Genomic DNA, 15,269 nt, shown 5'->3' with positions numbered 1-15,269 from the left:
GGACAACCCGATGGTTCAGCCGCTCTAAACTGCCCTCTAGCTGTTGAGAATTAAAAGGACGTACTTTTACTTTATTCTGGAGCACACTTTTATTTTACTAAAACATAAAATTCTGCATCCTTCAAACCAGGAAAAGAGAGACAACTACTTTTTTCTTACTTTTTTACTTCCCCTAGGGGCAGTGGTGGCCTAGCGGTGAAGGAAGCACCTCCATAATCAGAAGGTTGCTAAATTGAATCCCAACAACTGAGGTGCCACTGAGCAAAGCACCGTCCCCACACACTGCTCCCTGGGCACCTGTCATGGTTGCCCACTGCTCACCAAGGGTGATGTTGAAAGCAGAGGACACATTTCATTGTGTCACCATGTGCTGTGCTCCAGTGTATCACTTCACTTTCACTTTTAATTGTATGGAAGCATATATTAAGTAAACTAATATTGGCAACAACAAAAAACACATGGAATATTACAAGAAATCTCTTAATGGCTGCCTCCCCAGACATCGTAGATAACCACCGCACAGCACCCGAACAAGCCTATAAGACGCACCTGCTCTCCTCAAAAATGTGTCGCAAGTGTGACTCCCAACTGCTGCTCTCAAACCTACCTTTTCCCTTTTCTCTTTCATTTTAAGATTATACTTTATCATTATAAATTCCTAATAAAATCCTTATAAAGTCCTGACACAAGTTTAACTTGACACCTCCCACTCGATCTACTCTAATGAGTAGATTGACAGCTCTCTTGGTTCTTCCTATCCAGCCATCCTTAAGCCAAACTAAGGTATCTGGGATGTTCTTCAACAGCAGGATTTGAACGTTTTTACTAGGCAATTTCATTACTAATTTTACTGGTTTTGTCTTTGTCCACAAGTTTTTTGTTAAATGTTACTCCAGTGTCCCATGCTTTTGCACTTTATGCAGCCGGTTTGTCTCTGAAATGACAAAGTTGGACTTTGAGTGCACCCCTCACATTTTTGTAAATAATATTATTGTATCTTTCATCGTGTGATGAATTGGTACAATGTAAGGTAGCCATTGTACAGCTTGAATATATTTGTTGACCCCTAAAATAAAAAACTAAACACACAGCAATTAATGTCTAAACTGCTGGTTTCCAAAGTGAGTACACCCCTAAGTAAAAATGTCCAAATTGCATATATGAAAACAAGGTGTAAAATGGAATAGAACACCAACATAGTACAATTTGAATCATGGCAACATTTTAATTTGTTAAAACAAGTAGGCTAACAACAACCATATAACAATGCAAAAAAGACAAAATAATTTCTCTATAAATTAAAAGGCAGACATTAGTGTCCTTGGCACCCGATAAAAAAGTTTGGACAGGCAGTCATTGCATTGGCTGAAAAATCATAATCCTTCATGAATTCAATGCTACGGGCGTGTGCTCACACTCACACTGAACATCTGTGTAGGACTCTGGTGAGGTTGCACAGAGCACTGGACACACACACAGTACAAAACATATAGATTCAGAAACCTTTTTTTTACTTTACTTTTACCCTGCTGGGCAAAAAAAAAACATCTGCAAACCAGCACAGATGACTTCAGATGGTATGACCAGCAATATCATGCAAAAAACATACCTTAATCTATGTATTAATCTAGTTCAAATATACCTTAAATAAAAATAAAAAAGCGGCATATAACAAAGTCTACCTGCAAATCCCAAAACACTGTTCATAATGATGATAATATAGGCAGAGTTGTTTCTGTATATGGCATGCAATTGACAGAATGTGCACTTTGTACAAAATAGAAAAAGAAACAGTCATCTATGTCTATCCCACATATTTAGCTTCATAACTCTTTACCAGGGTTGGATCAATATTGTATTTCTCAGTATCAGTTACTTCATCATTAACTTGACCCATGATGGGCAGCTTAATGCATTAAGAAAACAGGGCGTGGTCCAATGAAAATCCAATTGGATGGTGTTAGCCAGAACAAAATAAGCATTCCATTTTATCAATATTGTAAAAAAACTGATAAACCTGACCATCTGCCCAACTCCAGTCCTCTCATCTCTGCCTTAATGTGACCACAGCCTTTCCTATGACCCTGCTTCCTGTTCCAGTCCTAAGGCCTCCAGCAGCAGGCCCATAGGTGTCCTCTTGAGTCCAATACTTTCTAGTTTGTTCTCCAGCTTGTTCTTCAGGCTTCGCAGTCGCATGGAGGCATGAAGCAGGATCACTGAAAACCAATGTGGAGACCACAGTCGTTAAAAATTAAACATCCGTGACAGGAGATGGTCACCAGGTGGAGTAGAGAAGAAGACGTCTTAAAGGCCCCTTATCCCCTATAAAATTAGCTTTGGCCATTCTGCTTCATTGTTCAGAGCGCAGCAGCTCAGACGGTCGGATCTGGAATTTGTCCCCTTATGATGTCATAAGGGGAAAGGTTACCTCCCCTTATTCTTGCTTTTTCCACCAAGATAATTTCCCACCCCTTCCCTAAAAAAGGGACTCCACTGAACGTCATGGCTTCCGAAGATGTGAAAAATTGCATTTGCTCAGTGATTGGATGTAAAAATTAAGTGTATTTTTTGTTCCATTATGTGAGACTGGGTTAATTTTTTCTGGACTGAAACTTCCTTTCAGTGCCAAACATTGTGGTTAGTGAATGGTGTTTCTGTGAATGCCCCCCAACTACTACAGGCCTCTCTCCTCCTCATTAACATTTAAAGTTACAGACACAGAAATGCAGCATCCTGGGAAATCTTATTGTGGGACTGGATCAAAGTGGCTGTAAAGAGACTTTGGAAAGAGACTTCAGATACAGTATTAGGGGACACTAAGACTGATATAAAAGCAATAAAAAAATTTATTTTGGCTTTGGTTGCTATGAATAAAATGTCTATCTATTGCCCGATTAAGTTGCTATTGTACCCTCTAATTCTTGTATTAATATTGTTCCGTGTTATTGAATTGTTTTGTGAGGGTTTGCATGTCTTCACTTTTTGTTCTGAAAAAATATATTATAAAGAAATTCATTCTAAATCGTGAATCAGAATCAATCAAAATGGTCTCAACAGTATGGTATAAATGTATACAGTGTAAGACAATTGAGCATTTGTGTGATTTTAATACTTAAATTAAATTAGAAATGGTCTCAGAAATCTGCTCCTCTACTCCACCCAATGACCTACATATAAACAAAAGACAACGATGTGCTGGAGATGAAATAGCCACAAAAAATTTTTTTTGTTCCAGGAAGCAATGGTAGGATTCTATCTCATAAACAACAGTGACCACAGGATCATACATATGCAAACTTTTCACCTGCATAGAAAACCCAAATAACTACAAAAAGTATGACCTTGTAGGTGCTTATTGTGAAAAAAAAAAAGTTGTCACATGACACACAGCACCCAGTGCACACAGTGAAACGTGTCCTTTGCTTTTAACCCATCACCCTTCCCTTGTGGGCAGCCATGAAAGGCGCCCAGGGAACAATATGTGGGGACGGTACCATGATCAAGTCGCACCTTGACAGTTCGCAACCCGTTACGAGTCCGCTTCCTTACAAGCTAGACCACCGCTGCCCCAGGGCTGAAATCAGATGACGGTCCCATTTCTTACAATATTTTCACCCTGACAGGCTGGGGAAAATTGGTTTATATATTTTTTGTAAGCCTGCAAGTGTACTTCCGTCCTGTTGTAAACTGTTGCAACGTAAGTACTCCAGCACAACCAGCATATAGACCAATATAGGCCACTTTATTTTGCAAGCATGCAGGGACAGGCCACCGACCTAAAATGGGAAAGGCTATGCCAAACAGAAAGACGGCCACATCTCCGAGCACCGAGAGCAGGAGGTAGCTGGAGCCCAGGATCACAACCAGAGACAGGGACGGGTGGTTCCGCCGGAAGCGTCTGACGGTGGCCTTGTTCTCAGCTGCCCAGACGAATCCCAGGAAGAATAGTGTGACCACTGAGAACCCCAGGAAGAGCTGGAAAGGCTGCAGATAGCTGGGGAAAAAAAAACAGAGGGTTTTGATTATTGGATTGTTTTACACACTATGAACATTGCGGGAATGTTTTTTACTCATATTAATGTGTGTGTGAAAGACTACCTGAACTTAAAAGATGATTCATTGTTGTTTTATTGAACATTAATGTTACATTTTAAAGTCAAAGTGAACGTGAGACTTCCAAAGCTGTTTTACTTTACCAATTCATCAATAATTTTTTTCATGATAAGAACAACTTCATGTTGCAACTGACGCATGAGTCGAATTTTTCACCAGACCCTTGTATCCATGTATCTTGATTTAGAAAGAATCCAGCGTGCAAGCTCCAAAATAACAACTGAGCAGATTACAGTGTGCAGGCTACAGGAACTGGGTACATGGATGCCAAATTCCGATAATAAAAAAAACCTTAAGGAATCCGTTCTGTCATCACCCATGTAACACGTCAATTAGCATAAGCAGCTACATAGTTTTGCTGAAAATGCATCACGACTGGCTTACCCGACTAAAGCCAGGAGGGCCAAAAATGAAACGAAATAGTTAGACTGGTAGTAAAGCAGGTTGTTGATAATTCTGTTGTTCCATCGCTCTAAATTGCGAACGTCGGGAAAGGAGAAGCGAGCTGAGCTCAAAATAAAATCATCCAGGGTTCGTAAAGGCGGCGGCTGAACGTCCATTTTCGACGACAACCAGAAAAACTTCAACGGCCAGTGTGCACTGCGCCAGCAACGCGGAAAACTTCTACTTCCGCATTGAGTCACGTGATGCAATTGGGCCAACCGATTGGTTGAAACAACTCAGAACGATATTCTATCAGTGTATGCGCAGACAGACGTTATATTTAAACTTTTATTATCTGTGTAGTCATGAAAATTAGATCGTATAGTTTGAAAATATTTTATAGTTATTTTAAATTTTAGTAAAATAATGCTTATTTCAAACTCCATACAAAACAATGATAAGTGGCCCAGACTTATTGGACAAAGAAAATAACTAATATGCAACCATAAAATATTTTATTGATTCATTATAAACATATAACGTTTTCCATTAGAAATGAATACATAAAAACTACTAAATGGGTCAAAAATAGCTCCAAGTTGTTCCAGGCAGTGGTGACCTAGCGGGTAAGGAAATGAACCCGTAATCAGAAGGTCGCGGGTCTGCCAATGTGCCACTGAGAACCGTCCCCACACACTGCTCCCCGGGTGACTTTCATTGCGTGACTCCTCACCAAGGGTAATGGGTTAAAAGCAGAGGACACCTTTCGTTGTGTTCAATGTGTGCTGTGCTGCAGCATTTCACAATGACAATCACTTCACTTTCACCTTCCAGATTCTTCAATATGAGCAACAATGAAAAGGACAGATTTTGAATGCATGTGATCAAATACTGTAAATCGAACAGCATGTAGCATTTCAGATATGGGTTGAACTGACTTTGTATACTGATTTCAATCAGTTGACTGTATTGCCACTCATAAACCCAACATAGTCTGAACGTTTATATACCCCTATACCTTGCAACAACAACAGTGAAACATAAAGGTTCAGCATAATTTAAGTGCTTATGAGACATTTAACCTGAGATTTTGACTCAGGCTTTGTCTGTAAAATGAGGAATGAGTGTTCAGCAGTGTTCTTCACATTGTTCTTACAACAAAACTATGATATATTTAATGCTGATGTTGCCCAGATATTGCCCTAGCTTTCATTAAAAACACTGAATTGATGTCAAAAGACCCTGAGCAACAACAACGCCTACTTTCAGACTGAGGACAAGCTTCAGATCAACCAAGGTAAGGTAAATTTACCTGTAAGGAAGATCTACAAGTCTACACATTTCCTGCCTTTCTCTCAGCCTGCTGGCATCTCAGTAAACAGAAGTTATTTCTTCCTACTGTCCGCCATCTTTCACAGGAAGTTGGCTTGGATCGCCCACGAAAGGGCTGGCTGGAGTGGGAGAGAAGAGAGTGGATGTGAAAATGCAGTGGCATCATCAATTTTCTTCTTTTCCATTTGCCGTTTGGCAGTTTTACTCACGGTTCTGGAACTGCTGTGCTGTGTATCTGGTAAGCAGGATGCCGAAGCCTTCAATCAGGGCCAGCAGAATGCCGCCCATCATTGCTGAGCCCACCATGGCCAGAGGTCCACCTGGAGGAGTCATGAAGTGCATATAGCTGATAATGAAGAGGAGATTTAGGCCGAGCTCTAAAAACACGAAATCCAGATTCAAGACGCCACCCCATTGATCAGATGCCCTTATCCAGAGTGATTTACGATCAGTACCTAAAGAGACAAGCAGTGGTTGCCTATAAGGTAAGAAAGCAAACCCTTAATCATGTCAGGTTAGCCGGTTTGAATCCCGAGCCGCCAAGGTGCACCGTCCCCACACACTGCTCCACGGCCGCCTTTCATGGCTGCCCACTGCTCAACTAAGGGTGACTGTTAAAAGGGTGACTTATCACTTCACTTTCACTTCAAGTGGTTACTTGTGACTTTGTGGTCTTCTGGTTCAGAAGCGAATGTGTTACCCACTAGGCTACTACCACCCACAAGGAGAAGAAAAGGCCACCAGTGTACTCACTGCGTGCAGCCAGCACTGCTCCAGTCATTGCGCCGCTGGTGATGGAGTTCCAGGGGTCCTCCTTCCCTCGCAATCGCACTAGACCACAGTCTATTGTGGAGAAGAGCCCACCCCACACTGCAAAACTACCTGAAAGTATATCCCAGTGCCACAGTTAATACTGCCCACAAGGGTAAAAAAGGAAGAAAAAGAATCTAATTTACCTCCGATCTGTGGTGCTCTTATTCTAATGGCATTGGCGCTGCCTTTCAGCCTGTAGCGAAGACCCTGCAAGCATTCAGCAATGTGAAAGCAGAATTTACAAATCAGCTTAGGTGAAGAAAGTCTCCTTTTCTTCATTTCATGCCAACACAACTCACCACTGGGGCATTTCGAAACCCTTTGATTGACTGGAAGACCCCCCCACCAATGGCACCCATGGTGAATGCACCTCCACAGTCATCTATTATTCGCCAAGGGCTGCAAACACAGACATGCAGTAATTCATACTGGATACATGTATGTCTGAGTATCTACATATTGATTTATATAACATGCAATATATTGTACGTATTGAAAACAAAAATGTATATATAAATATTAATACACTGTAAAAGTATAACAAATGGGAGTTCAAAGGGAGGACGAAAGCTAGAGGGCTAGCTTTTTTTCTTTTTTTTAGAAAAACATCATATTTCTCATTGCACAACTTTGCTTGAGGGGTCAAACAAATGAAATAAGATTATAAGCCGCTCGTCCCTTATTGAATTTTGAGCCAATCAGAATGCGTTGCGTCATGACATAGTGGACTCGACAGGACTATAATAATATTTACAACATTAACGAATTTAGACTATTTGCAAAAGCAATTTGCACAAATTTACACATTTAGACTATTTACAAAAAATGTAAATGAACATTGGCAGTTGGCTTTCTCTTGCCCCTGCCCTAAATAGACATTATTCGCTTAATAGAAGAAATGCGACTAAATAAGTCCGTATAATTGACGTCACGATTTCTGCAAATAAGATATATATATAAGATATATTTTTAACATGAAAATAAACATTTGGATCACTGAAGATCAACGTTAGCAGTTGTATAAGGTAAAGCCTTATCGCGTAAATGTATTGTCACTCTCTCTGCGGACCCCCAAACAAGCTAAAGAAGAAAGTCGATAGTACATGGGGGGGGGGGACACGACTCCATACGCAAACCGGCACAAGAGACGCCTTCGCCGGGTATTACTTTACCAGGGTTCACGGGCATATTCTTCCATGATGCTTCGCTGCCGTCAAGCCTGTGACGCAGCCAGAGAGCGTCGAGAAGTGAGAACGACGACTTTCGAACGCGCCACTTCCGCATTGAATCACGTGACGGAACAGGGACTTGGACTGCAGGACTCTTCACACGGAATTGTGAAGAAGGAGAAGGTACTATGTTGCCCCCGGGATCATCCACATCACCTCACCTGAAGCCTTAAACCATCTCCATTAGTTTATTTGCAAACTGAACAGTATTGCACTTTTGACTGAAGTATTACAGCCTGCACCTTAACACACTGTGCTGTGTTATTACTACAATCATAGTCATATTTTTTTTAATCATATACTATATACTAAATATATCCATACACTGACATATATCGCTGCTACTTGTTCAGTGTAGTTTGATCTTGACATGCACTATATTAGAGAGCAGAATACGAGATTTATGAACATTTACAATGAAGGATCAAGCTTATAGATCCTAATCAGTTGCTGTCCACTTTAGAATAACTAGACCAGAGGCGTTGATAGCTTTTATCTTCAATAGCATTAAAGTAAACTTAAATGGGAACTCAATAATATCTGCATTAACTAACTAAAAGGTTGGATAAAAATCTATACATACACCCCAAACATTATTATAATTTTTTTTTTTCATAAATCAGATGGTAAATAAACATTAATGGGTCATTTAATCTGCATTGACAACGGTAGAAATGGATTTTAAATATTGTAGAAACCGTAAATAACTTTTGCAAGATATTTTATTTATGCATTCATTTTGCAACATTGAGTTTTATTAAAAAAAAAAAAACAACTTTAGTACATTACAAAAACACATTTTATTTTCATTGAATAACACAGTAAAAGAAATAAAAACACTAGGTCTCTTTTTATGCCAATTAACACTGCTACAAAGACAAGGTTGCCATAAGCCTGTCAATCTCCATGAGCTCCTTAAGTATGTCCATTATGCCTAAAAAGTGTAGGATTGTAGACATACATAAAAATATCAACCGCTGACCCATAAAAATTCAAATACAGCATCAGTTTGAGGGGCGCAAAAACAGAAGAACTATAAAACAGAGAGGAACCTGAGAGGGGGCAGGGGTGGAAATCCTGGCAGGTTACGGTCAAGTATAGAACTTTTTTTTTTTTTTTTTAAATATATAAATCCTTTCAGCCCTGGAGTGGCCTAGATTAAATCTTACAAATATTGAAAATCTAAATCTAACCAAAACACCCTCGTTCTCAATTGATATGGATCGCATAAGGATTCCTGCAAAGAGGGTGAACGAACAATCCGTGGCTGTAGCATAGAAACTTCGAGAAAGTTCAACTTGACGCACAGCTGCCAACTGAACTGACAAAAGACAGGTGCCGTGCATGAAAGCGCATCTTCAGAAAAGGTCGTGATGTTCCAAGTGCTGGGAAAACAGGTCGTCGTCAAAGTCATCATCGTCGTCCAGAAAGTCGTCGTCAGAATCACCCAGCAAAGTCAAGGCAATGACATAGTCTAGAATTTGAAATCCATCGTTCTCAAAATCCTCCATAGTCAGCGAGTGGTGCTATGGGTGGGAGGAGACGATACAGCTTTTCTAAAAACATTAAAAAAAAACATGGATTTGATAAAAAAAATCGAACAACTGACTGTAAAGGCCGGGCGCCTACGATGGGGCACGAAGCCAGGCGGCAGCTCATGACGATAGATGCACTCCGATTTGAAGGGGCAGCACCCATCTCTCATGAAGAAGGTGCAGTTTATTTTACTGAAGGGAAAAAAAATATATATAAAAAATGCAAACTCATTACAGACAAATTGCTGCAAGTCATACGGGCATAAATGCAAGTCGAACGTCGGACCTGCTCCTCTCTTTGAAGGAAGTGATGAGCAGCTCCTTCTGCTTGCCTTCCACCCAGTATCCATTAGGAACGTAGAAGGGCGACTTCACTCGGCACTGGGGACAAGATCTACAGAAAAGACGAGACGCGGGACCGATGACGATTCATCGGTCAAGGTCAGAGAGGGAGAGAGTAAATAAGTAAAATCCTTACTTAACAACATCCTCCTGGAAGTCTTTGGTTTTACGCCAGGCAACGATGCATTCCAGGCAAAAAGCATGGATACAGTTGGGCAAGATCCCAAAGCGGCGTTTATGGGGGCTGCTCTTCTCGTACACCTTGTCCATGCAGATGCCACACGACACGTCTTTGCTTTGCTCGTACGCTGTGGTGTTGCCTGCGCTGGCCGAGGCGGCGGCACCGCTATCGGTCTCTGGCGACCGAGCCCCCTGCGTGCAAAAACAGACATTATATTAAAAATGATCCCTTCCAGCAGACTTGAGGTAAACCAGACCCAATGGGCTTCAACACGCACCCCTTTACCCACGTCGGCTGCTCCTTGGTCTGTTGGGCTGCTGGAGCCGGAGGTCGAATCTGGCACCTGAACAGACGGGCCTTCTGCTACAACTGGCACATGCGATAAAACCACGCAGGTCAGGGGTCACGGTCAGAGTGACTGACATTTTTACATATACTCCAATACCTGGCTGTTGAGGGTGGGTCACTCCGTCTGTAACGCCGCCTTCCTCGTCCTCAGCGATGTTTGGTGCAATGCGCTCAGAGACTCGGTCAGTGTTGGTCACGTTGGTGACCACGGGCTCAGAGCCTCGCCGACCCTGCCTGCGAAACCCCAGCGTGTTGAGGGACGGCTCGGAGCCGCGCCGGCCTGGGAGAGATCCTGCCGGCGCAGAGCCGCGTCTGCCCCCTGGAGTCCCCCCGTTGGCTTGCGGGACATGGATGTACCTGGCAAAACAAAACTGCCCCGGTTCCACTACACTGAAGAATGAGAAGTACAAAAAAAAAAAAAAAAAAAAAAAAAAAAAAAACAGCACATACCTGCAGCTATCACCATACCAGCACAGGCCTTTCTGGAAATACCGGCATATCTGGGATTCGGGCCACTCGTGCAGGTAGTAACAGTTCGGACCGAAACGACAGGAACCACTTATGAAATGACTGAGGGAAGAGAGGACAACACATACACATATATATATATACATACATACACATACATACATATCATATACATAAAGAAACGCGTTATATGAATGATGCACAGTACACTGACAGCGAAATATCCCAATTAACCATCACCCCTGGTGAGCAGCCATGAAAGGCGCCTGGCACCTTCACAGTTTGGGATTTGAACCCGCGACCCTTCGATTAAGAGTCCGCTTCCCTAGCCGCTGGGCTCTGGTACATACTCCTCTTAATTGGAAAGGACTGGGGCGACCCGGGGGGGAGCGACCCGCACAGAAGAGCCCGATGGGGGGGGGCGATCCTTTTTGTGCTACGACCGGATGTAAACATTGCGGAGCACAGAGCGGAGGCAGCATAGGCAGATAAAAGGTGAAAACGCCGAAAAAGACAAGTTAAGAAGCACAGCGCGGTACCGGCACACTCGTCGGTCGGCGGCCGAACTCCGCTTATTCGGTCGCCAGGGCGGGAGTCGATGTCGGCTCATGTTCGTCCAGCGCCAACTTCCAAACGGCGGAAAAAAACTTGGCGGGTGACGTCAGACACGCGGACCAATCAGGGCGGAGCACGAGGCGCGCGTCCGCGGACGGCCACTCGGGGACTTGGGGGAAGTTTTCGCGGGACGCACGGTCGTTAACGGTTGGCAATAAAAACAAACGCGTCTTTTAAAGGCGGCTTACAGACACGCACAACACAGGGGACACGCGCTAGCAACGTACTATTGTTCACCCGTGTTTATTTTCCGTACCGACATATGACTCCACTGTGCGCGGCGACGCTTAACGAGCTGCCACTCATCCCCTTGGACTCCATTTCGTTCTTTCTTTCTTTCTTTCTTTCTTAATTTTTTTTTATTTTATTTTATTTTATTTTTTGCAACCCTCCTTCTCACTGGCGACGTGCGGGCGTCCAACACTCACCTTTATAGTATTTTAAATTGCTCGTTAAGGGGACGGACCAATCACGGCAGAGAATCGGATGCACGTGACTCAATCATGGGGAACACGCACAGGCACGTAACAGAAAGAAGCGTTTTCTGCGTTTGTTCGCAAAAAAAGCTCTTGAATTGTACACGTCACAGGTGAAAACAACTGAAAACATGTTTTATATCCCAGTTTATAGGCGCCCTTTGCTCTGATTACGGCTTTTCACATTCTCTCGATGAGCTTCAAGAGGTCGTCACCTGAAATGGTTTTCCAGCAGTCTTGAAGGAGTTCCTAGAGATGTTTAGCACTTGTTGGCCCCTTTGCGGTCCAGCTCACCCTAAACCATCTCGACTGGGTTCAGGTCCAGTGACTGTGGAGGCCGGGTCTCCACTTTTTGTTAAGTACATAATGCCACATGTGTTCATTCATTGTTTTGATGCCTTCAGTGATAATCTACCAATGTAAATGGTCATGAAAATAAAGAAAACACACCTAATGAGAAGGTGTGTCAAACTTTTGGCCTGTACTGTATATATATATATATTTTTCTTTTATGCAAGTTTTTTTACGTTAATAAACGCGATTCAAATGTAATGAAAATTGCATTTTTTTCTAGATACCAAACACCATTACTACCATCAATTTTACGCCGATCCATGCACGGTTCGATGGTGAACAGCAGAGGGCGCTGCTGACGTCATCACCGTGCGCCCGAAGGTGGCGTGTGCGCCGCAAGCGAGCAGTCGAATGTGGTCGAGCTGCGGTGTGTTCATTATAATTACTTAAACACCATAAGGTACGTCAATAGCCGACCTTCGTAAATTTGTCTTTGTGAAAACGTTAAAAACAGTAAACAAACACATTTAAATGTACGGTTGCTACTTGTGTGCAAACGTACTATTTCGTAACGCTGGCTTGTTTTCTCCGTTTGGCTAAGCTAACGTGAACCTGAGAATCATTTCTCCCCCAAATCGCTTATCGCGTTGATACAACAATGTTCTCCATCTTTAGAAGCGAATTACTTTTGTTGCCGCAAAGGACCAGATCTTCGTGCGTCTTTGGGAAATATATTTTTCCTATACTCCGCTGCTTTGCGCGAAATTGGTTGTTCCTTTTACCGGCCTTTTACGAACCATGTTGTCTTTGAATGGAAATAGAGGATTAAAATACAGATGTGTGCACACGTGCAGTTGTAACTGGCGTGTGTCTTTCTGCTGAGATTATAACATAAGAAAAAAGCTCTTTGTCCTAAAATAAAATGAAGTAAAAACTGAACAGTAGTAATAGTGCAATGTAGTCTTAAAAAGACCCCAGCAACGTAATAAAAACGAAATGACTTTGAGTAAAGTGACATTAGATGAAGTGAGAAAGTGACTGCTTTTAAATAGAGAGAGAGGTGGCAGCATGTTGTGAGGGATGAAAACCAACATTCAGTAGCACACAGACGGGTGTGGTCACACAGCCACCATTAAATCTGATCTGACCAGTTTATATGATTAAAGTGAAGTGATTTGTCATTGTGACACCACAGCACATGGTTCACACAGTGAAACGTGTCCTCTGCTTTTAACCATCACCCTTAGTGAGCAGTGGGCAGCCATGACAGGTGTGTGGGGACGGAGTTTTGTTCAGTGGCACCGTGCAGATTCAGGATTCGAACCGGCAACCTTCTGATAACCTTGTAGGCCACTGCTACGAGACGTATACCCTATACTGTGTGTCTGTGTTTTTTTTTTTTTGCAGCTTCATTTTGTCTCTTTTTCTAAACTCCACGATGCCCCTCCCTCCGGCTCTGCTGGCACGCCTGGCCAAGAGAGGGATCCTGAAACATGCTGAGCACGGTAAAACTGATTTATGTTTTTATGACTGGTGGCATCTCTGCGGGCCACAGAAAGAGGCTGAACAGGCTGATCGGGATGGTCAGCTCTGTTCTAGGATGCCCTCTGGACCCAGTGGAGGCGTTGAGCACTGAGCAGCTCCTTCGGTGGCTCAGTCAGATTGTTTGCGTAGATGTTTTTTGTTTCATTTATTTTTTCCCACTTGTCTGACCAATAAAGGATTGTCTTATCTTATTGACCTGCTTGTGTGGATGTGCATGTCACTTACTGAATTAAAAGAGTCGCAGGGTTGACTGGACTCATCTTTATTAGAAGCTGAAGAGGAGATCATTGCTGAGGACTACGATGACAACAACGTGGATTACGAGGCCACCAGAACTGAAAGCTTACCCGCCAACTGGTACAAAGTGTTTGACTCGGCTTGGTAAGATGGTGGTGTTGAATTTGTGTGATTCCCTCCCCCCCCCATACGATTACTAAGTAAATAAGTGCTCGTATGCGTATGCCTTCAGCGGCCTGCCGTACTACTGGAACGTAGAAACAGACTTGGTTTCGTGGCTCTCCCCAAATGACCCCAGCGCTGTTATAACCAAGGCGGCCAAGAAACAAAGAGGTATGGATCGTGGAGTGACCCGGAGGTGTCCTCACTTGGTCCTCGGCTGGGCCTCCCTTGATGACGTGGTTTTTGTTCCTTTACAGGGGATCCCGGCGAAGACCGAAACGACAGGCACGCTGAGAAGGCGGATAGGGAACGAGACAGGGACAGAGAGCGGGAGCGCGAGAGGGAACGGGAGCGAGAGGATGGCAGAGATAGAGAGAGGGACAGACGGATGCAACGGAGAGAAGACACTGGTCCTTACAACAAGGCAAAAAGAGGTGAAGTAGCCATGTACATCTAAATGTATTTACCATGCTTTACTTATGCATTTACATTTTTCTCCTTCCTTTAGGGAGAGACCGTAAGGCAGAGGAGATGGATCCCATGGATCCCAGTGCTTATTCAGATGCCCCACGGTAACTCTCTTATTGATTTTTTTTAAATACTGTAGCCTTTTGGATTATTTTCTGTTTTGGGTGAAGTGGCGTTTTATTTATCTCAGGGGAACATGGTCCACTGGCCTGCCCAAGCGCAACGAGGCCAAGACTGGAGCAGATACCACGGCAGCAGGACCCCTGTTCCAACAGCGACCCTACCCCAGCCCGGGCGCCGTGCTCAGGGCCAATGCCGAGCTCACGAAGCAGGACTCGGACTGAACGTGCGCCATCTATTCAATTCCTGGGTTCTCTTTGCATCGCACCTGGTTCGGAAGTGTCTTTTTCGCTGTGCATGGTAGCAGTGAATCACATCCACAGTTTTTCATTGACACCTTATTATCCTGTAATGCTTAGAAGATGCATTTGTGATTCCAGCAAAAAAAAAGTTTCATCAGCAACAGGTTTTTTTTTTTTGGCAGAACCATGTGGTTTACATCTGTAGTTTTTGGATTTGTAAATATGTTTTTACTTGTGATTAAAATGTTTTTAAAGTAGCGACTTAAGAAGTGAGATCAATACATGACCTTAATACAATTATTGCACAGTCCCCACAGACTGCTCCCTGGGCGCCTGTCATGGCTACCCACTGCTCACCAAGGGTG

General features: G+C 43.1%; 4 protein-coding genes across 4 annotated transcripts; 1 reads left to right on the top strand and 3 right to left on the bottom strand.

Annotated features, from left to right (window-relative positions):
- Positions 1–1,205: 1,205 nt before the first annotated feature.
- On the bottom strand, positions 1,206–4,717 carry praf2 (PRA1 domain family, member 2). The gene is made up of 3 exons (XM_028994457.1): positions 4,498–4,717; positions 3,777–3,994; positions 1,206–2,216 (listed from the first exon to the last, which is right to left on the bottom strand). Exons 1-3 carry the CDS (start codon positions 4,671–4,673, stop codon positions 2,077–2,079), a joined length of 534 nt encoding a protein of 177 aa, XP_028850290.1. The 5' UTR covers positions 4,674–4,717; the 3' UTR covers positions 1,206–2,076.
- A 278-nt stretch (positions 4,718–4,995) lies between these two features.
- LOC114798610 (translocase of inner mitochondrial membrane 17 homolog B (yeast)) lies at positions 4,996–7,870 on the bottom strand. The gene is given in 6 exon segments (XM_028994456.1): positions 4,996–5,948; positions 6,039–6,149; positions 6,583–6,711; positions 6,786–6,929; positions 6,932–7,041; positions 7,815–7,870. Coding segments are annotated over 6 exon segments (576 nt in total). The 5' UTR covers positions 7,841–7,870; the 3' UTR covers positions 4,996–5,892.
- Positions 7,871–8,652: 782 nt separating this feature from the next.
- On the bottom strand, positions 8,653–11,415 carry mkrn4 (makorin, ring finger protein, 4). The gene is made up of 8 exons (XM_028994449.1): positions 11,285–11,415; positions 10,728–10,847; positions 10,375–10,634; positions 10,207–10,298; positions 9,885–10,120; positions 9,693–9,800; positions 9,481–9,598; positions 8,653–9,397 (listed from the first exon to the last, which is right to left on the bottom strand). The coding sequence occupies exons 1-8, from the start codon at positions 11,353–11,355 to the stop codon at positions 9,230–9,232; spliced, it is 1,173 nt and encodes a 390-aa protein (XP_028850282.1). The 5' UTR covers positions 11,356–11,415; the 3' UTR covers positions 8,653–9,229.
- Positions 11,416–12,511: 1,096 nt separating this feature from the next.
- pqbp1 (polyglutamine binding protein 1) lies at positions 12,512–15,161 on the top strand. The gene is made up of 7 exons (XM_028994455.1): positions 12,512–12,590; positions 13,538–13,635; positions 13,945–14,056; positions 14,145–14,245; positions 14,332–14,508; positions 14,583–14,646; positions 14,733–15,161. Exons 2-7 carry the CDS (start codon positions 13,569–13,571, stop codon positions 14,884–14,886), a joined length of 675 nt encoding a protein of 224 aa, XP_028850288.1. The 5' UTR covers positions 12,512–12,590; positions 13,538–13,568; the 3' UTR covers positions 14,887–15,161.
- Positions 15,162–15,269: the final 108 nt, after the last annotated feature.

The sequence above is a fragment of the Denticeps clupeoides genome, chromosome 10, assembly GCF_900700375.1.
Source record: "Denticeps clupeoides chromosome 10, fDenClu1.1, whole genome shotgun sequence".
Taxonomy (NCBI): domain Eukaryota; kingdom Metazoa; phylum Chordata; class Actinopteri; order Clupeiformes; family Denticipitidae; genus Denticeps; species Denticeps clupeoides.
This window is presented reverse-complemented; position numbering and strand designations above follow the sequence as displayed.

Excerpts from the sequence above, each read along its gene's own strand:
- praf2 (XM_028994457.1), bottom strand. The coding sequence starts at position 4,673 with ATGGACGTTCAGCCGCCGCCTTTACGAACCCTGGATGATTTTATTTTG. Across the intron at positions 3,995-4,497 it reads GCCCTCCTGGCTTTAGTCGG|CTATCTGCAGCCTTTCCAGC; the intron begins GTAAGCCAGTCG and ends TTTTTTCCCCAG. Across the intron at positions 2,217-3,776 it reads CATAGCCTTTCCCATTTTAG|TGATCCTGCTTCATGCCTCC; the intron begins GTCGGTGGCCTG and ends ATTGGTTTTCAG.
- mkrn4 (XM_028994449.1), bottom strand. The coding sequence starts at position 11,355 with ATGAGCCGACATCGACTCCCGCCCTGGCGACCGAATAAGCGGAGTTCG. Across the intron at positions 10,121-10,206 it reads CAGCCGACGTGGGTAAAGGG|GGGGCTCGGTCGCCAGAGAC; the intron begins GTGCGTGTTGAA and ends TTTTGCACGCAG. Across the intron at positions 9,801-9,884 it reads TTCCAGGAGGATGTTGTTAA|ATCTTGTCCCCAGTGCCGAG; the intron begins GTAAGGATTTTA and ends TCTTTTCTGTAG.
- pqbp1 (XM_028994455.1), top strand. The coding sequence starts at position 13,569 with ATGCCCCTCCCTCCGGCTCTGCTGGCACGCCTGGCCAAGAGAGGGATC. Across the intron at positions 13,636-13,944 it reads CCTGAAACATGCTGAGCACG|AAGCTGAAGAGGAGATCATT; the intron begins GTAAAACTGATT and ends CATCTTTATTAG. Across the intron at positions 14,509-14,582 it reads TTACAACAAGGCAAAAAGAG|GGAGAGACCGTAAGGCAGAG; the intron begins GTGAAGTAGCCA and ends TCCTTCCTTTAG.